Source organism: Citrus sinensis, chromosome 1 (assembly GCF_022201045.2).
Source record: "Citrus sinensis cultivar Valencia sweet orange chromosome 1, DVS_A1.0, whole genome shotgun sequence".
In the NCBI taxonomy this organism is placed as follows: domain Eukaryota; kingdom Viridiplantae; phylum Streptophyta; class Magnoliopsida; order Sapindales; family Rutaceae; genus Citrus; species Citrus sinensis.
The window spans coordinates 16,251,773-16,273,725 of NC_068556.1; the positions used below are offsets into that span (position 1 = coordinate 16,251,773).

General features: G+C 32.0%; 2 protein-coding genes across 4 annotated transcripts; both read right to left on the bottom strand.

Moving 5' to 3' along the window:
* Positions 1–13: 13 nt before the first annotated feature.
* On the bottom strand, positions 14–5,216 carry LOC102615933 (uncharacterized). 3 transcript variants are annotated; one of them, XM_015532588.3, is made up of 7 exons: positions 5,082–5,216; positions 3,709–4,115; positions 3,553–3,605; positions 2,779–2,816; positions 1,529–1,961; positions 642–894; positions 14–279 (listed from the first exon to the last, which is right to left on the bottom strand). In XM_015532588.3, the coding sequence occupies exons 1-6, from the start codon at positions 5,198–5,200 to the stop codon at positions 670–672; spliced, it is 1,275 nt and encodes a 424-aa protein (XP_015388074.2). In that variant the 5' UTR covers positions 5,201–5,216; the 3' UTR covers positions 14–279; positions 642–669. The 3 variants fall into 3 exon arrangements, with proteins under 3 accessions (XP_015388074.2, XP_015388072.2, XP_006485830.3); XM_015532586.3 differs by having other exon boundaries at positions 14–274; positions 3,691–4,115; XM_006485767.4 differs by having other exon boundaries at positions 3,691–4,115.
* A 6,600-nt stretch (positions 5,217–11,816) lies between these two features.
* LOC107177948 (zinc finger BED domain-containing protein RICESLEEPER 2-like) lies at positions 11,817–14,908 on the bottom strand. The gene is made up of 4 exons (XM_015532532.2): positions 14,741–14,908; positions 14,109–14,652; positions 12,914–13,135; positions 11,817–11,896 (listed from the first exon to the last, which is right to left on the bottom strand). Exons 1-4 carry the CDS (start codon positions 14,906–14,908, stop codon positions 11,817–11,819), a joined length of 1,014 nt encoding a protein of 337 aa, XP_015388018.2.
* Positions 14,909–21,953: the final 7,045 nt, after the last annotated feature.

The following is a 21,953-nucleotide window of genomic DNA, read 5'->3' on the forward strand; positions in this document are numbered from 1 at the left end:
ACCCTTGCCACAATAGTCTGAATAATATTATCTTATTAAAATTGCAAGAGTCAACACAAAATTTTCTGGCATGTTATGCATTGATATCCATGCAAATACATATAACCTACGAACTTCAATGGAGTTAAGAATGTGCCTGCCTCTGCATGTACAAAATCCTGAGCTCTCTAGTATCATTGGTGGCTAGTGACCAAAGTTGAATTATGTTGTTAAGAAGTGAACTTGCATTACAAATCTCTGCCAGCTGCTCTTTTCTGTTCCAGTTCCAATCAGCCTACACTGCCCAAATGACAAGATGTATCAGACCACAAGAAATGCAGATGAAGAAAAGAATCATAAAAGCAAGGCTGTAATGTGATCTTCCAGCTTTAACAAATTAATGTAATCAAGTAAAAAGAATTGGTAGTTTTTTCTTTTAACTTTTCTATCTAATAAAAAGCATAATGGAAACCAAAACTGCTAATAACCAGTCTGGATGACATTGGAGAATAGATGATAACTCAGGAGCTAGAAAACTAACTGGCTTATGTTTCCACCACGGGAAAAGAGGTGTAGGCGTGTAGCCATAGAAGAAACACTTGCAAGCAAGAATACAACAAAACTATTAAAAAAAAGGGTCAATTGCATGGTCCTCAATGCACCTTTTTACTTTTGCTGCAACTGTGGATCTCACACCTGGTGGATGACCAGAGGACGAGGCTGCAGAACTTCCCTAGTCACAGACTCCATTCTTTTTTCTTTAGCAGCTCGGATCTGATCTGCAAGTGAGGTTTCGCTCTGCATTTTTTCTTTCTTCACAAGGCCTATGTCCAGCTTCTCCCAGGCTCGGATATGTAAATCTCCTATGTTCTCAGGAATAATGACTGGACCAGCTACTGATTTCTTTTTGTGAATCTAACACGAAGACAGGATTTAGCATTAGCATTATTACAACTTGAAGACCGGATATAAATTAGAACATTACATGATTATGTTATGCACATAATGTACAAGACACATCTCCTAAGATTTTTGAATCGCTAAGAGAATGGTAATATTCCTCGAATATTATATATATATATATGAAGGCCTGTCAATGTAGCTATGGTTCCATGAGGCAAATGTGCATCTCAATATACCAGTGTGATGATAGTGTGTGGCTGTGTGGAACAATAAATTCAGAAACATTTTTCGGACAGCCTGTTTGGAGACATAATTAAGAAATTAACAAAATGATTTTATGGATTATGTGCTCAGTCAACACCTAGTATACAACGTTCCTATTTACAAATGTAAACCAACAACAAGAGTCTGCCACTGCATTTTTCATTTTTGCCTTTGCACGGTACTCTCATTGGTGTCTTTCATAAATTTTTTATAATTTCCATGATTTTTCCACAAAAAGAAAAATTTTCCATTCCCGAAATTGTGCCATCATCCACATACTTATTCACCTTCGATATGGAATATGTGCACCGTGGTGTTAGTTAATCTACATTATTCCTGAAAGGTAAGTGGTTTAGGTTCATGCAATCCCATGAGTTTTTACCTTGATTAATCTCTTCATAAGTTTCAATCCTGGGGAAACTCCTTTCTCAGATCTTCTGCCAGCCTTTCTCTTCATTTCTCTTCTTGTTTTGGCTTTGTCCTCCCGCTCTTTCTTCTTTTCAGCAAGCTTTGCTATCTTTTCTGCCTCTTTTAGGGCTGCTTTCTCTGCTCTAGCAAGAGCTGCTTGCTTTTTTGCCATCTCCTTTGCCTTTGCCCTGCCCACAGCCCATTGCAGCCGTTGCAAAGCCATCTCCTGCTTTATCTTGTCATAGCTATCCCAATCAAGCTCTTGTTGGTCATTCCCTCCATCCTTAGCAGCTTTTGCTATGCTTTCTGACCATGTCAGTAAGAACTTCTCCCCCAACTGTTTCCATCTCAGACGCTTGCCCCAAACATGTTTTAATGCAGAACTTATTCTTGCCTTGCTCTCATCACTGCAAGAGAATCGGTTTTGAATTCCCAATATTTGAAGGTCATAAATAGTGTTACATGGTTGTTTTGCAGCGATTCCATGATTCGCATTAAAGGTCTGGAAAGGAGAAAAGAAAACTTCTAAAAAGACCCATGTTTATTATTCATAGATTGGTAAATAACATGACAAATATCTGAACCAACTAACATGATAAATATCTGAACCAACTATACACAGTTTTTTTATTATTAGACCATCGAATGTTCATGACCCTAAGACAATTCTTAGTGATCATGGGACTAACATCGGATTTTCATGCAATGCTTAGACAAGCATCCCATAACTGGGATAATGTTTAAAGTTACATGAAAATCAGCAAAAGTGTCCCCCAGAATTTAAAATTTCTAAGTTCTCAATTCACCACCTTGACCAAACTTCTCGGGGATATAATTCGGCAACCACTGAAATGTTTTAATCATATTATAATTGCTTGCACAAATGCTTAAGTTGTATTACCAACTTTTTATTCATAAAATCACTGAGAGGCACCCAAGCTTATATTAATTTTTTCTTCCTATAATTCCACATTTTGCAAGTTTCAAAATATCTATGCGCACAAAATTATATCCAAAATGCTTAAATGGTGTGTAACGTTTGGTTGTAAGCTACATTGAATTATCACTTTATGCATTCCATGTCAATCATAAGCAAAGCCCATCTCAACTTACGGTTCGACTGTAAATAAAGACAGCCTGCATGGTATTTAATTCCTAATTTCCGAAAATGTAAATATTTAACATTTATAAGTAAAAGTTTAAAAGTTTTACAGCAGACAATACCTGTGAGCAATGGGATGTTCACCCATCTTCTTCCGGACCTGAAATTTGTTAAAACGAAAAAGGTGAAAACAAGAATTTCAGAGAGAAAAGTAAAGATAAAAGACAGTGAAATCTCCATTGAGAAGATAAATAACAAGGGAGGATCCACTATGCACTTGAATATTAAGCTGGGGAATTAGGTCTATCAGAGATATAGTGATCTTAAGCTTGACTTTCTAATTGCTTCATTTGGGAATTAGTAATGGGGATCAATCGGGCATACCACAAACTTAAAATGTACAACTCAAAAAAAGGTAAAGTTTAGAAGTTTTGTATAAAGTTTTAAGTTCTAATTTCTGGTAGGTTATGTGATCTCCAGGGTCCGGATGTACTTGAATAAAATGGTACTTATGATTGGCAAAATGAAACTGATTATTTGAAATGTTCTTAGAACAAAATTTTCTTTTACATGTTAATAGATTGTTATTGATGATTAGTTTTTTATTGCCCCACAAGTCAAAAGTTCAGTATCCGCAATTGAGTAAAGACAACAACAAAGAATACACAAAATTGAAATGGCCACCGAAAAAGGTTTGCTATTGTTTGTCAGCCATTTTACACAGTAAAATTTCTACTGGAATTTCTAGACATGGATGCCAATTACAACAATAAGGACGATGCAAAAATAACCATGATTCTGCCACAAGTACGAACTCTTTTAATTACTATATCAAACATTCTTCCACTAAAAAAGTATGAGAATTTGCAAAACTGCTGAATCTTACATGACTTCACCTTGGGGTTTCTCAAAGCTTCTCTTGTTCTCTGCTTGATTCGTGCACAAGTCTCTGCAAAATTATAAATACTCAAGTTTACAATAAATCAACTGAATTAAGGCCTCAAGTAGACTGATACATTTACGTTAGAACTCACCGGCACTATGTTTTCTACCTTTGTTCCATGGCACCCTTCCTTTGTTGGCCAAACCTATTTTTCTTCTTCTTTCCTTTTCAGTTTGATCCATGTCCCAAAAACCATCAATATATTCGCTAAAAACATCTACCCGAGCCTCCTCATCACAAGTTGCCATCTCAGATGAGCCTATACAAAGCTTTGACTCGTGAAAGTGGCAAAAGTTTGATCTGTTTCCTATATCAACCCTCATATGCAAGGCTCCAATATGCTGAAGTCTTGAGGAATTAAGATACATGCTTGAAGGAGAGACTTTCTTCAACGCAGGATCATAAAAACTTGCTTGAAATGTATTTTGTAGACAATATTTATACTCCTTCATAGTACAAGGCCATAAAAGGGTGCTTGGAACATTACCGGAAGATGGATGTGGAACAGACAATCTCCTAGCGAATTGTTAGAAGAGAAACATTGGTTATAAACTCAGTGTAACTATCCCAAGTGAAATTAGTTGAGATCATTTAATCATGTGATCACAATTGTCACCCATAATTCAGTTTGTACACATCAATGCACATTTGGGTTTATTTATGCAGCTGCGCATATCAGTAATTCACATGAATGCGAGGTGTCTGTTTTCTGTGTTTTAGAACCTTTTCGGGATGTCAGTACTACAAAATCAGTAGATAATTTACATAAAGGAACAAGTTGGAAGTTTTCTTTCATATGAATCTGTCCAATTAATAAAAACAGTGAAAATAACTCAGCATGTTTTTTTTTTTCATATGAAGACTCGGTGGATAATCAAACAAACCAATACTCAGCAGCAAATACAAAGGTAACCAACAATAGCTACACAATCAGCCCATTTTTCAAGAAGAACACAGAATCTAACTAGAAGATTGCTAATGCATTAAAAGATGAGCCCCAGCTTATAATTTGATAATATGAACTCAACCAAATGCACGTAGTAACAGGGAGAGTTTTGATCAAACTTCAATGAAAATATGTAATATTTTAGTAGCAACTTAAAGAATGCTACAGTCTACAACCCAAGTTCAGAACTAACCACAAAACCATGAGATTATATCAATTTCTTATTCAACGCATCATGTGTAAGCATGAAACTTTAAACAACAAAAAGAGTATTAAAAAAAAAAAGAAAAAGAAAAACCCAACTTCAAGCTAAACCCAGGAAAATTGCATTTGAATTACACCTTGTTAAACTATTTGGTTTACTCAAAATTGATTTTTATTCATTTTATTATTTGCTTTAATGGGACAGTATAACAAAAGTAAGCTACTCGTATGCAGTAAAGTATAAAAGAGGGAGAGAATTAAGACTTCAAAGTAAACAAGAAAGACAAGAATTTGAGTATGTATGCGGTGGAAGAGAGAATGGAACAGCTTACGAGTAATGAAGAACTGGCATTTGACAGAGGAAGATAAAGTGCTGACCAGACACACCAGACCGGGCAGACGAGGTTTTTGCTAATGGCCAGAAATTGAGGATTTTCTTTTTCTTTTTCATTTTGTTTAGATAAGAGAATACCATACAAATAAATAGAGCCCATTATTATATGTCAAGTCCTGAAGTCCGGCCCAATATTTGTTGGGAATCTTGGGACTCACAAAACAATTCGAGTCTCCAAACTAAGAGGCGAAAAGATATCTAATCAACTTAGGGAAAGATGTTTGACGAATTCAACTAAAGGCTTCTAGGAATCTCAAAAGTTAAAAGTTAAAAATTAATTTTAATATTTAATAAATCTTATTTTTAGAAATTACTTTCGGTTAAATCACTTTGGTAGATTTTAAAAATAGATAAGGGATAGATTTTAAAATTTTAATTTTAAAAATTAATTTTATACTTAATACAATTTCATATATATTTTTATATATTATAAAAATCTAAAATTATCATTACTAATAAGGAAATAAAATCATTAATTTTAAAAAGACTACTATTATTACCAGTTATGTCAAGATAAAAAAATGAAGTTAAATTAATAGTATAAAATATTTATTTTAGTTATTAATAATTATATATACATAATAAAAAATATTTTATATGCATGTTCATAAATTGTGAATAAATATTATTTAACATTATGTCAAATTCAGTCATTTATATTCTTACAGTCTTACAGTAGTTTAACAATAAAGTTTATTAAATACATACGATTACTTTGAAAACTCACTTCACTTTTTAAAATAAAATTTATCAAATATTTACTAATTCTCTTCATAGTTGATTATTTCTACAGCGTAGATAACATCAATTATTTTAAAACCTACAGCATTACCAAACCAACCCTAAAATGTTGTTGACATTGATTAATTATCTTTTTGTTTAACTAAGCATATATGTCTCATGTCACAGTATAATATTTGTGATAATTTAAGGTGGCAATTTGTGTCGCTGGTGTATTTATGTTATTGTATAAAGAGATATTATAACAAAAATTTTCGCTTCATCCGATACAACCTTGTTAATGACAAGGCAAAAAACATCATAAGTTTGTGATAAAAAAAAGATAACAATATAAACATATCATCCATCCAAACTCTAAACTTTGATTTACTTTTCATAAAATAAATTACAAGTTTACACTATCAATTTTAACACTTTAATTTGTAAAGGTAAATAAATAATATTATTAAAAAGAATCTTATCAAAGTCATATGATTTAGAAACGCATGTAAAAAACAGATACATTTGACATGATTAAACACAGGTAATTATCATTTCATGAAAGAATTGGTGTTTATAGTTCAAATCAAATTACGAAAACAAAGTGTCTTGGAAATTGATTCATAGAAATTAGCTGATATTATCAGCTAATAATGATAATAATTATTAAAATAATAAATTAATAATTAATAGTAATAATTAATAAATTAATAACAATAACAACAACAATAAATTTTATAATAATATAAATAATAATTAAAATAAAAATAACTGATAACAACAACAACAACAACAATAACTGAATTCCATAATAATAATAATAAATTTTCAGTTTTTTCAATTTATATTCAAGAACTATAATATATTAATAATTATTATAATAGTATATTAATAATTAATAATTAATAATAATATATTAATTATTGTGATTATTTATTCATAAACTATAATTATTAATAATTATTGTTAATAACGTATTAATATATTAATTAATTATAATATATTAATTAATTAATTATAAATGCGGACAAAGTGGGCATTTTTTATTTTGGGGGAGGGCAAAATGCCTTGGGAAGAGCCCATTCATATAAAATCGAAAATGGTGGATGTAAAAAACAAATCCACAGCGGATCATGTCCTTCAAGATCCCAGTTTGCGGCAGAGACCAAGACAGCAAGCGAGCATACCTTCGCACGTTGCTTTCTACCACATCGTTTCAAACGAAGTTTTATCATAATATTTCTCTAGTTTGGAACTGGTATATAATTGATTCCAGTATTGCTGGAAATGAGAGACTCATTCCTAAGCCCTACCTTGGGAACGAGTCTCCCATTCCTCATTCCCAAATTGTGGTGCCCACGATTCTGATTCTGATTTCCGACTCTATTTTGCAAAGTAAACATTGTCTACGATTTCGATTTCGGATTCTGATTCAGTAATCCGGTAAGTAAACACAACATAAGTGTTTCAATTGCCATCATTCATTTAATATAATGGATAATTAAATGATTAATTAAAAGATAGCATGTGACTTATAGGTTGCTGGTAAATATTATTTTTAATTTTAAAATAAATGTTAATTAAGAAAAAACCACCTACACACCCAAGGTTTGCTTAAATGGCCATGCATATCACCTTAGATTCATAAATGATCACATAGATCTCTTAATTCCATAAATGACTATTATACCCTTTGACTAAATAACCTAAATAAATATAAATATAGTAATAAGATAAAAATAATAAATAAATATCACATGATATAAATAAAATATTACAATAAAGATAATTAATAAAATAACGTTTATAATGAATTTTTTTAATATTAAGTTATTATTAGTCTATCTCGATAGATTTACTAAAATCTATTTATCCAAAAATTGACTTTAAGATTGATACTGATATAGACAAAATTAAAAAAGGATATTGTAAATAAATTAGTACAAATTTTATAAATTACTATGAATGTTAGGGATAATTATTTTACTATTATTAATATGTCAATTAGATTTTATTTTTATTAAAAGATTATGAAAATTAATAGTGTTAAAATAACTTTTTAATATTAATTTTTTTAAATTTTATCTTATTTTATATATATATTTTTTTTTTATTTTAAGGGGGTCTGTATGACCATTTAAGCAAAACTTGTAGGTGTGGGTGATCTTTTTCCTATTAATTTTGTAGCATATTTAAAGTGTTGTATTATTCTATATCATACATCTCACTTAAGATGTTGATTTTGTTTAAGTGTTATGTTACTAAAAATTAAACTTTGCATTTATAAAGTGTTGCAACTTTAAAGTAAAATGTAATAAAAAAATACAAGGGAATTTTGGAGTAGTCAATTGTATCTTTCTTCTACAAAATACTATCTTAAAAAATCAATCGGTAATATCTAATAAAAATGGTATGAGAAAAAGTTATGAACGTTGATTTTTCTCATAGTTATTGAAGCATATGAACTGATATATATACATATACACGCGCGTGCGCGCGCGCGCACACACACACACACATATATATATATATTGAATACTTCTATCTACCCTTATTTATTAATAGGAGGGAAGTTAAAATCATAATTACCCTAATGTATTATGAATTGATATATGAAATATAAATATTAGTAAAAATATGTAGACTAATGAAGTAAACTATATTTTAGGGGCATTTGATACATTAATCTAAGGTCAAATGAGATATATATCGCATGATATTTCATACAGTAGTGCAATTTTTGACATTTGCATATAATTTTGTAAGCTAGCAAATCAAGAAATATACAACATGAGAAATTGAAGGGCTATTAATTGTATTTCACTATTGGACAATTAAAAATCTTTGGGCACTCTTCCATGCCTATTTATTAGAGTAAAAAAAATATCACAGCAGAGACTATACTAGATTGTATGCTTTCAAAATAGATTTTGAAATTCGTTGGACTATATGATAATTGAATTATCTTACAATATTAAGGATATGATTTAAATAATATTTTAGTAATTTTGAGTTTCACATTGAGTCTTCAAACTAAAAATAATATTGGTACTCTTTCCTATTTAGCTTGAAATTGATACTTAATAAAATTACGAAAAGATGATAATGAATGTTGTAGGATGCATAGACATTAATAGAAAAATGGCTTATGTTGATACTATTTTGGTGTCAACATGTTTCGCTGATACTGAGTTGTAGTGTCAGCAAAGCTCGAGCCAATGTCACATTGACACTAGAAAATAATATCAATGATCTTATGTCACTATGATATCAAAACTATTTTGATTATAGAATATCATGTTCATATTGATTCTATGATATCAAAAGAATTCTTAATCTTGGGTTAACTAAATTTTGATTCTAGAACAGCAGTATTTATAAATGCTAAATTGGTGGCAGTATTTATTTGAGGAAATTAAAAAAATAAAAACGCAGCCAAAAATAGAATTTACATTTGCAATCCAATAAGCTCCATTCAACAATAATACCATAAACTACCTAAAGTGTCAAAAACATTCGACAATATAATTCACAATCTTGTTTAACATAATCTAACTACAATATCAATTCTTAAAGTCTCATAAACATCCAACAAAACAGATGCACAAACTTGTTTAGGTGCACAAGCAACCAACAATAAACAAATACTAAGGGCTAAGCAGAAATCAGTAGCAACAATCTTCAATAACCTTGGTAAAATTTTGCATCAGCAAGATTCTATAGTTCCAACATGTTCTTGAAAGTACGAAGGAACAACAAAGCTAGCATTATCATCGTTCCTTAAAAAAAAATTAAAAATCAAATCCTATTATCTTCATAACAAAGCACCCATATTAAAAACAACCTAATTGTTGGGGGCGCTACACATTTGTGGAATTAGTTTTAGTACTACTTAAAATATCAAAATTTTCAAATCGAAACAAAACAAACAAAGTATAATTATTGATAAGGAGCTACGCAAGTCCAAACGAGCCTCCAAACCCAACAGCAAGTATAAAGAGTATGCATGGGCACATGCAAGTAGCCATGCAAGTCATGTATGAGGTATGCATCACGTGGAAGTATGTTCTTTAAGTGAGAATATGCTTCTGAGTTTGAAGTTGATTCTTTCAAGGACTCTTCAAGGGTGCAGCGGGGAGGGTTTCCTTCGTCAAGCCGAATGGTTTTGGTGGAGAATTTAGATTTAAACTTGTTTCCTTTAAAGATTGTTATTTGCTTCGAACTTATAGTGAAGTAGTTTATTTGATATTAACAACTTTATCTCATTAACTTTGTTCTATAAATAAACTCCAAAATCACAATAAAAGCATATCAGATTTTTATTCAAAACTATTAGCAATTGTGGTAGTTCTCACCCTAAGAAGAACAATTCATTCACTCGTTATTTCTCGCTAAATTCTGACTTGGACCTATCAATTATCCTATAAAAACATATAGCCAAAGAAATTTTTAAAAAGATATTTTATTCATGTGAAATAATATGTCAGCTACTTTGGCAATTTAAAATTTTGCTTATAAAAGAAAAATAATATGTCGGCGGTGAACTCTTCCTTCAGATAGCACCTTAACTCTTTGCTTTGATTTTATAAAAAGTTTACACCTTAATTCTTGCTCTAAATGCACAAAAAGTTTGTTGTGTCTATTTAAATATTTAGTTGAACATAGATGACTGGATTATAAGATATATATGCAATGTAGACTAGAAATCTAGCACAATTATCCTTCTTTTAAAGTTTGGGACAAGAAAAACAATGGCCTAGTTTTTAGAGCTACCTTGGATTCTTTCAAACACTATTAAACTCAAAACAAAGGATGACTAGTGTTTCATTTAAAAGCTTAACTATGGCCACCACACTGCAGATCTGGAAAAGACAGTAATATCTAAACACATCCTTAACGAGACAATAATATAATATATTAGGCCTAGGTATCAGTGTACTAATATTGTTCACATATGATAAAGTTATTTGAATTTCAAAGATGATGGGAGAAAATAAAATAATTTGATTGTAGTAAAGCTATTTCATTTTTCCCTTATTTAATTAAAAAAAATACCCCTTAAAAGATGAAGATTGCAAAGTCTTGTATGTTATACAAGTTTACATATTTTCAAGTGGCATTTATTGACTGTTAAACATGTCTATTATGAGACTTCAAAGCATGAGCTAATTTTTTAAGCATGTTAAGTTACAAATGTAGATCAAATAGAAACAAAAGCAATTGCAAGAGTTGTTCAGGCAAGTAAATTTGTATGTAAAGCATTTTTATCATTGAAAAATAGTACCTTTTTGCTGTCAACTTTGAATTAGCCCCAATCTATCTTTCAATTTAATCATACCTAGACCAGAAAGTGGAATCATGGCTATAGATATATACAAACGCACAAGAAGGGCAGGGTTGAACCAATAATGAACTTTGAAGCTTAGTTTAAATTTTAACTCAATATAAAAACCAAAAAAAAAAAAAAAGATGATAGCTATGCATCCAAAATAATTGAAAATTACCTTTGTTTCTTCATGAGAGAAATGTTTCACATAGGAGTGGGCAATAGTCGATTTCTAAGATTATGAACCGAACTCGAACCGAATTTAAGAACCGAGCCGAAATATGTTTAGATTTTTCATTTTCTTGATTTTACAGCTTTACCCTAAAATTATCAAATTTTATACCCACTTAATTTTACTTAATTTTGCAGTTTACACTTCCATTAACTACCAAGTATCAAACTACACTCTACACACATAATATTAATAACACTATATATGAATAAAACCATTAAATCAAAAGCAAAATAATATAAGTCCTAATACAAAATAGTCACAATTCATAAACACGCATAAACTTAAAAGTCTACTACAAATTATAAGTCCAAGGCAACCAAAAAAAAAAAAAATAACAAGTCCATAATAGTGCATCAATATTCGATAAAACTCCACCATAACATAAGACGTAGCTACATCCACCATAACACACAAGCCACAACTACATCCACCGCAACAAACAAGCCACAACTACATCCACCATCCATATCACCTAAATCAAAATTCAAAGTGAGCCAAAGTGAATAATTATAGGGGTGTTCGCGGATTGGATTTTGCGGATTGAACATCAATCCATATCTGATTCACGATTTTGCGGATTATAAATTTTTAATCCAATTTAATCCACGGATTGGTGAAATTCAATCCAAATCTAATCCAGATGATTGCGGATCAGATGCAGATTTGACCTAATCCATTATTTTGCAGATTGGTTTGTGGATTAAAAATTTTTAATCATGTCCTATCCACAAACTAACTAAATTAAAAATTAATATAAAAATAATTTTACTACCAATCAAATTCAAAATTAAATAAGATTTCAATAAATTAATTGTTTAAATAAAGTTAGAAAATATATTCAAAATTTAAAAATATAACAAACCGAAAAGAAAAAAACTCATTTGTTTATATCCGTACATGAAAATTAATTGTTTAGAAAGCTATTTTTTATTTAATTATTTTTATTTTATATTATTATTGGATAAAACATAAAATGGTGTTAATGTAACTATATTTTAACTTATTTATTTATTAGTAAATATAATGCCATATTTACAAGTTTATTTTTTTATTAAATAAATATTTTTATTTTTTTTGCGGATTCGCAGATTTTTGCGCATTCACAGAAGTAATCCATATCCAATCCACCAACTACGGATTTTCAAAATTTTAATCGAATCGAATCCACAAATCCATGGATCGGATTTTTACGGATCGGATTAGATTATGAACACCCCTAAATAATTAAACTAACTAAAGTGAAGTGATATTTAATAAAAAATAAATACATATCAATTTTATTACCTAATAATTATTTATGTTGAACTACAGTTTTCATATTGATCTACCAAGTTGGTCGGCCGTTGTTGATTTACAAAGTTCTACATTAAAAAAAATTAACAAATTGAATAAGGTTCATGTTACTTGAAAAATAAATTAAAATTAAACAAATTGTATAAGGTCATAATTCTTTAAAAGTAAACTTAAATTAAAATTAAACAAAATATACCTTCTGCAAGCTGATCCATAAACTCGTTGTCTTCAACTAACTTATTTGAGTCCGTTGTTGGATCCACAAAAAGAGAAGATCGCAACCAATTCTGTAATAATACCAGTGCCTCAACCATGTTCGGAGTCAAAGAACTTTTATATTGATCTAGAACACGACCTCCAGTACTAAAGGCGGACTCGGAGGCAACAATAGACACCGGAATAGCAAGAATATCTTTTGCTATACTTGACTAGGGATGGAAAAATCTGGGTCCGAGTTCGGGTTCAGCCTTTCCGAATCCGGACCCGGACGATTATTTTCTATACCGGACCTAGAAATAAACTCGCCTTTTTTCACTATGGGTCCGGACCAGGTTCAACCCGAAAAATTTGGGTTTCCAGAATGCGGGTTCTCAACCCGGATTGATGAATCCAATTCAAAAAAAACTAAATTCAACTGAAAAATCAAATAAAAATACAAATCCAGAATTTCAGCAAATCAATTACAAATCCAGGTTATAAACAAACCAAATACAAATCAGCTCATTTGTTTCATTATTGTTGCTTCTTTGCGTTTGAATTAAACCGATCATGTTTCGTGTTTGAATCAAACTGATCGCTTTCAACGAGGGAAGCAAGAACTTCTCACTGTATCGGAGTTGGTTAGTGGTCGAGATGGCAACTGATGATGATGAACACAGCCGTGATTGCGATTGGCGAAGGTGGCGTTCAACCCATATTACAACTGATTATTGGTCGCGACTCGCGACAGAGAAGACAAGGAAACAACAGATGATGATGATGATGAACAACTGCGACGATGGGCAAGTGATGATGACGAGTTGAAAAGGGATTGAGACAGGAAATGTTTGCTGCAGCTGTGAAATTGTAATTAGGGCACCATTGGGACTTTTTTTTTCCTATTTATATTAACAATAGTTTTTAAAAGTTAATATTTAAATTAATATATATCCGGGTCCGAGTTCCGGATATACAGGTTCACTTAAACCCGGAACCAGACCCGGACATATGCGGGTTATTAAAATCACATCTGGATTCAGATTTTATTTAATCCGGTACGGGTCGAACCAGGATCGAAAAATTCAGGTTTCGTCCGGGTCCGGGTTGAATTGCCATCCCTATACTTGAACAAAAGAGGATAATTGGCACTACCCTCCACCATAACAAAATATCAAATTTAGTGCCCAAATTACCTTTTGTAATTTTTTCAGTCTTCTCAATCAAGTAAAGATCCAACTCATTTGACAATTCTGGGCTACCTTCACAAACCACAACTGCCTTACTAAATTCGGAGAAAGGGTCCTTAATCATAACATCATCATTACCACCTAAATCTAAAAAATTCAAACCACTTCCACTTTCAATAGCTAGAGTTTGGCTTCCACTTTTACTTCCACTTGCACTCCCACTACCACTCGGTTTATATTGTGCATTGTAAGACTCATAAATCTTAGTCAACAAATCTTTCACCATTTCCTTCATCTCAACACATTTGGCACTATCCTTACCATATAATTTCTCAAAGCAATGGGTTGCGAATTTCATTTTTCCCCGTGGATTAAGTACAAAAGCAACAATCAACAATTTATTTATCTTGAAACAGCCCTTCCAATACTTATCAAATTTCTCCTTCATTTTAATAGCCATCAAACCCAAAAGGCTATCATTACTAGCAAACAATGATTCCAAAGATTGTTCAATTTGACATATCAAATTGTAACAAGTGTTCGATGTCACCTAAAAGAAAAAAATAATGTTAATAAAGCTAAAATAAATTCCATATCATATATCAAAATTCAAAAGCATAATAAAGATGTGATGTTACCTTCAAACAAGAAGAAAATTGCAAAGTCGCATCATAAAAAGTCTTCAGAAATTTAATTATGCGACGAACACTCTCCCAATCACTGTACAGCGGTGGCCCCTCCTTTTTCTTCTTTCCACCCTCTTTTTCATTAAAATAAGCATCATAAAGCTTATCTTCATGTGCCATCCAATCAAATGTCGGCTTTAATTATATTTTTTTACTCAACATGGAATATGTAAAATTCCACCGAGTAGGACAATCCAAAATCACACTTCCTCGGCAATTAATCTTCTCTTATTGCACATGAATTTGAAATGCTTGCATCCTGGCAGTGGAAGATCTCACATACTTTACAGCATTCCAAACACTAACTATACTCGGCTCCAGTTCCTTCAACCTTTCAGTAACAATCAAATTTAATATATGTGCACACCATCGAACATGCAAATAATCCCCATTCAACACTAAGACATCATCCCTCCAAGTCTTTAGTCGATCAATTAAGTACCTAAGAGCACACTCCTTTGGACCTGCATTGTCAACCGTTACAGTAAACACTCGCTCTATACCCTAATCAATTAAACATTATTCGATTTGCTTACCAATTGTTGCCAATGAATGATCATTAACCGTGTTGAAGCTGATAATCTTTTTATGTAAATTCCAATCCTTTTCAATAAAGTGAGCTCTGATGACTATGAAGCTAACTGTCGTAATGAAAGTCCAAATATCAGTGGTTAAAGATACTCTCTGCTTATTCCCAACTAATAAGCTCTCCACCTTAGCCTTTTCCTCGACATACATATAAAGAGTATGCTTAGTAATGGTTCTTCGTGATGGAAGAAGATATTTAAGAGCCGCCACACTGCAAAAATGCTTAAAACCCGAATTCTCCACAATATAAAAAGGTAATTCATCAAGAACAATCATCTTCACAGTTGCTCGTCTGCAAGCATCGTGACAAAAACCTCTTGCTACAATTTCATCACTACCGACATCTTGAGTTAAGTCGTTTGGTCTTTCTATAAGTCCTTGTACTTTTGACACCTTTCTTGGTAATGAGTCCTCAGAGTGCTAGTCCCGTACCCTACCGAGCCACATTCAAATTCATTATCGCAGTAGTTGCATTTGTACTTCCTATTATTATCTGGAAGTCTAGTGAAATGTTACCACACTGTTGATCTTGAAGCCTTTTTTTTTCCTTGGTAGTGGCAGTTTGGATGACGAAGACCTTTTCCTCTTGTTTCCGCTGGTGACAATTGTTGGCGAATCATTTTCACTATCATCAACTTCAAGTTCACGCTCAAGATCATCGACTACACAATCAAGATTGTTTTGAACTCTTGAATAATTAGACATCTATAATGAATAAAATAAAAATAAATAAGTAATATTGATTTATTTAACAAGTTATTTAAATGAAAAAGATCAATTAAATTTAATTTAACTACTAGCCAGCATATCATAATTTACTTCCCATAATTGTTAATTTAATTTAAAATGTCCATGCCAAAAAGATCAATTAAATTTAATTTAACTACTAGCCAACATATCATAATTTAATTTAATTTAACAAATTGAGCCAACATATCATAATTTACTTCCAATAATTGTTAATTTAATTTAAAACATCCATGCCAAAAAGATCAATTAAATTTAATTTAACTACTAGCCAACAAATCATAATTTAATTTAATTTAATTTAAGAAGTTAGGCCAACATATCATAATTTACTTCCAATAATTATTAATTTAATTTAAAATGTCCATGCCAAATTGCCAATATCAAATTGCAACCTCACGAAGCTAATTAAGTCATTAATCATTATGCCAAATAAGTTAAATAACAAATATTATTTCCAATTTTTCATTGATAGAAGCATGATACATTTGTCTATTTTCAATTTTTCAATTCTCGGCCGCAATATACAATACAATTATTTCACTGCCATAAGTCACAACCGCTATATCTACCCACCATTTTTAACTCCACCAACAAGTATATTATATACATCAGCAGTCCATAAAATCAATCCCTAACACAATAAGACTAATAGAAACTAAAGAGTATACAAACTGGACATGACATAAATTAAAATAAAAAAAAGATACTTGTAGGCTGAAGCACCAAAGATGACTGCGTGTGAGGGGCTAACGACTGCGTCACCATGCTAGAGGGGAGGGGCTATGCCACTGCTGAGGGGTTGTGCTAGGAGGCAGTGCACACCAGGAAGAAAGGGGCTGTGCTAGGCACTGTGCACGTGAAGAAGAGAGGGTCTGAGCTGATGCGAAGGAGAGACACGCTTACGAGGAAGAAACCGAAAGGGGCTGAGCTGAAGTTCTGCACTGTGTGGAGAGGGAGAAACGCTAGGCAAAGAGGCGACGGAGAGAGGCGTGGGATAGACTAGAGAGCAGAGAGGTCAGACAATGAGTTGCAAATTGAAATTTAGGGATTTTAGAGAGGCGTGTAGAAAGCTGAAATTTGGCTTTTTGGATAATATATTTTCAATTAAATATATTGTAATTAAATCAAAGTGAACAGATCAGTTTTTCAATTCGGTTCAGTTTTAAACCGAACCGAACAAAAATCAATTGATTAGTTAGTTTTAAAACCATTCAGTTTTTGCTCATAGAACCGAACCGTTGGCCCACCCCTAGTTTCACAAAATACTAGATCACACTAAATTTATCGCACTATATCGTAGGCTACTTCATATCGCCTGTTATGTCTAGGATGCATTAAAATAGACATGAATATATTGCAATTTATTTTTGCATGAGTGGTAATCACCAATCCTCATTAAAATGGACATAAATATGTCATTTTTTATCATCTCCTTAGCCACCAATCTTCACAATAGACACTGACCATTAATGTCCTTAATCACTGTAGCAGCCTAAGGCTTAGAGCTGTTACAACCAAAGTTATTGGAAAATTTATGAAAATAACCACAAAAGTTTAGCAAATAATAAAAATAACCACACAAGTTTTTTTTTTCTATCAAAGCTAGCCAAACACTAAATTTTTGGACCACACTACCCTCGTTATTCTCATCCAAGCTCAACGAAATCTCTCTCTCACTGAAATCTCTCACATGTAGCCAGTGCCTTAAAGCAATATCGGAGTCCATCATCGGCGGCCAATCTCACTAAAACCACGTCCAACAACCCTAATCTAACCAAAATCACATCCAATAGCAGCCAAGATCTCCAAAATCAACAGTTGAAGTACAAAAATACTAGGTTAGCAATTTCAAATATATGTTTTATTTTATTCTTGTGTTGTGTTGTGGCTGTGTGTTGTTGTTTTGTGTTGTTGTGACGGTCGTAGAGGTGGAGGATTGAGTATTTATTAGTGTTGTTGGTAGTGGTGGAGGATTTAGTATTTATTGGTGTTGTTGGTAGTGGTGGAGGTTGTTGGTGTTGTTGGCGCGTTGTTAGCGTTTGTATGTTGCTAGAAATTTCATGCGATGGGAGCTGTCTATAACACGAACTTTGTGCAATGGGTTCACAACCCATCTGTATTTTTGTGCGACATCGCACAAACCCATCACATAAAAATTTAGAATGTGTAATCTCAATTTGCACATGTCACACTAAAAACCAAATCTGATTTATTGTGCAATGAGTGCCAGTCTCACAAAAGTCTTCGCACAAAATATCAGATTGTACATTCTGAATTTTGGTGCGATGGGTTTTTTAGCACAATTTGTTTCTAAAACACAGTATCATTTTTATTTTTTTGGATATACTTTTTATTTTATATTATTATAATATTAATTTTAGAGATTGCACAACAATGAATAGATTTTTTATTTTGTTTCAAATATAAAATGATAACTAAATTGGCAAAGCGTAACCCATCCGAACCTAGGAAGGAGCCAAACGTGATGAAGTTATGCTATGATGATCATTTCTCGAGCCGTATTATGAAGACATCAAAATTTAAAAAGGTTATCAAAGTTATCCAATGTAAGCTAACGCGCAAATAGTTGTTGTTCAAAAGTGATATTTTTGGGCACTTCATGGACTTGGGTAGTTATGCATTCAGTGATGTCATAATCCACAATATATTTTGCCTAGGCAAATGGCATGTGAAGAAATTGATAAAAATCAGTTATGCTTTTAAATTAAAGAGCATTTGATACATTTATCGATTAGAGAGTGGTGCCTAGTTAAGGGCTTTCTAATGGTCTGGATGTCTTACCAAACAATATGAAGATGTAGCATAGGGTGATTAATAAGTACTTTGATGGTAGGTTTAAAGACATGAATCTCAAATAATTGGATGCTAGATTTTTGCTACTTTGAACTTTCGTGCTATAGATGACATTGATGCCCTGAAAATCGCATTGTATTAGTTTGCGAATAGGGTACCGAATAGAAGAAAAGATCACAGTCAAGTTGATTTCCAATTAATGAATATGTTGAAGATACAGACCACTTTCGAAGTTGTCCATGGGTCATTTATCATGGCAAATGGTATACGACAGTATTGACAATGTATTAAACCAAAAGGCCTACAAATTTAAGAAGGATCGCTCTAAAAATCCTTCTCATAATATTGAGAAATACAATTTTCATTACTTCAGTCATGGGGTTCAGATAGGTTGGTAAAAAAAAAAAGTTCGTAACTTTTGCACTTATGAATATCTCACAGTGGGCCATGAAAATAAACAAGCAAATTCCCCATATCTTAAAGTGGAAGACATTTGCTTCTTCGAAAATAACTGATGATGTGGTGCATTAATTTTTCAATGATAACACTCATATTGTAATTATTATATACAACTGGCACTGTTACTAAGTAGTAAAAAGTTATTCCAATATAAAATATGGTCAACTGTACAGCAAGGGAATGTTGTACAAACCATCCAGCTAGATGCAAACAAGGAAGTGTAAAATTATTAAAAGTCTGTGGAGGATGATGTGCCATATATCCCAAGATGGGTTCATAATGTAGGTGATGTTGAGTACATTATATACATTGTTTAAAACATTATGGAAGCTCGAAAATTTTACCAATTATTTACTCATTTTTTATGTACTATGTGCAGCATCAATCTGCAATCAACACGCCGCCCATTCGACAGGAAGTAGCAAAATAGCACGACATCATGAGGGAAAAACAAGAGCACTAGAACCCCATTGACGATGAGCATGTTGCAACTGACCAGAACGACCACTCATATGATTCTAATGACACACAAGATTCCGAGGTTATATTTTCATTAATGATCATTTCATTGCTCAAATATAAATTAATAAATGATTTTAACACTGTCTCGTTATATTTTTGTGCCCTGATAACAATCAATGACAAAACTTTATTATGATTATGTCATTTAACGAATGAACAAAATTGATTGTTCTATTTTTGAACTGAAGTCAGAAGTAAGAAAGTTTAGACAAGTTGTGATGAGGTTTATTAGTTCATATAATGATGGTACATCCAAGCAGTCATACGATGATTCCTCGACTAAATGCTCGTATACAATGAGCAGGTTTAACATTTTATATTTGTTATCCTTTACCCTGTAATCCGACATGAGTTTAATATGTTCATCTTGGCTAATTGACAGGCCTCAAATTATCATGAAGTTATATACTGATGTTGGTGGGAATAACGATTACACTCCCCTGTCATTGTATAGTTTCCATGGGGACTAAGTGGTGATAGAGTCCAAATCTTCACGGAGGCGCCACCAGTCATAAGTAAGTTTGAACGTCCCGACCAGCCTTCGGACATCTTTAATAATCCTTACATGATTCCTCCATTCAAGAGAGTTAGGAAAATTAAGTCTGTACTAATACTCGAATTAATGGACCGCAACATTGACGAAAGAATGAGTGTGGATATAAACTCATTTAAAGGATTGGAGGATTCAAGAGTATTTGATGAGTTCGATCAGTGGTTCACTAGCCAAATCATAGTGGATTGCACCATCCGATAGTCGCACAAATTTTTTGAAATATTATTTGGCTACGTTGCACTGGGATGGCTAAAGGATAAAGTAAGTATTGTTAAGAGTTATTTCTTGAAGTCTTAACTACTGTTTCTATTCTAAATCGACATATTTCTATTCCGCCATAGCACATCCATGAGTACCTCCGATTGATAAGTAAAAAACAGAAGCAGTATCCGAATGCCTTATCTCAGTGTATCATGTATACAGACACGCTTTTTAGGGTAATGAGATTACAAAACTTATAATTGTCATTTTAATTTCTTATTTCCTAATTGCATATTGATGTTGGTACTCCCATGTTATTTTTCGTGCAATATATCTACTAGGTGTTCTTAAAGCAATTATGGAACGACGGTGACTATGAGCTCGATTCACTACTGTTCAGTACTGGAGAATGCATATTTATAAAGGGTAAATATGCATATTGATGTTGGTACTCCCATGTCATTTTTCATGCAATATATCTACTTGGTGTTCTTGAAGCAATTATGGAACGACGGTAACTATGAGCTCAATTCACTATTGTTCAGTACTGGAGAATGCATATTTATAAATGGTAAAATTGTCATTTCATACTCCAACTCTCACTAATATTTCTACTTTTATGTGTTTAAATCTTTTAATCTTTTATTATGTATGTTTTATTATAATTTAAGTATTTTTGAACTTAAAACGGTTAAAAACCTTGGGAAGAACATAAAAAGGTAATTGAAATTATTCACATATATGGTATTGTTCACGTATATGGTATTGTTCACGTATACGACATTATTCACATATACGATACGATGATGTGGCATTGGACCAATGATGTGGTATTAACTAATGATGTGGCGTTAACCGATAATGTGGTAGTTACGGGTGTTTGCGGATCAAATTTTATGGATTGGACATCAATCCATATCCGATCCATTATTTTGAGGATTATAAATTTTTAATCCAATCCAATCCACGGATTGGTGAAATTCCATTCAAATCTAATCCATATGTATGCGGATCGGATGCAGATTTGACCCAATCCATATCCAATCCACTATTTTACGAATTGATTTGCTAGGTAAAAATTTTTAATTCCGTCCTATCCACGAACTAACCAAATATAAAAATTAATATAAAAATAATTTTCCTACTAATCAAATTCAAGATTGAATAAGATTTAAATAAATTCATTTCTTAAATAAAGATAGAAAATACATTCAAAATTTTGAAATATAATACATCAAAAAGAAAAAAATCTCATTTTTTTAGATCAGTATATGAAAA

Bases quoted from the DNA above. Each gene is read 5' to 3' on its own strand.
- LOC102615933 (XM_015532586.3), bottom strand. From the start codon at position 5,200: ATGAAAAAGAAAAAGAAAATCCTCAATTTCTGGCCATTAGCAAAAACC. The intron at 4,116-5,081 runs GTAAGCTGTTCC...ACAATTCGCTAG, and splicing joins ATGCCAGTTCTTCATTACTC to GAGATTGTCTGTTCCACATC. The intron at 3,606-3,690 runs GTGAGTTCTAAC...ATAATTTTGCAG, and splicing joins AGGTAGAAAACATAGTGCCG to AGACTTGTGCACGAATCAAG.
- LOC107177948 (XM_015532532.2), bottom strand. From the start codon at position 14,908: ATGGCACATGAAGATAAGCTTTATGATGCTTATTTTAATGAAAAAGAG. The intron at 13,136-14,108 runs GTAATTTGGGCA...AGTCAAGTATAG, and splicing joins GACTGAAAAAATTACAAAAG to CAAAAGATATTCTTGCTATT. The intron at 11,897-12,913 runs GTATATTTTGTT...ATTTTGATTTAG, and splicing joins TATGGATCAGCTTGCAGAAG to GTGATATGGATGGTGGATGT.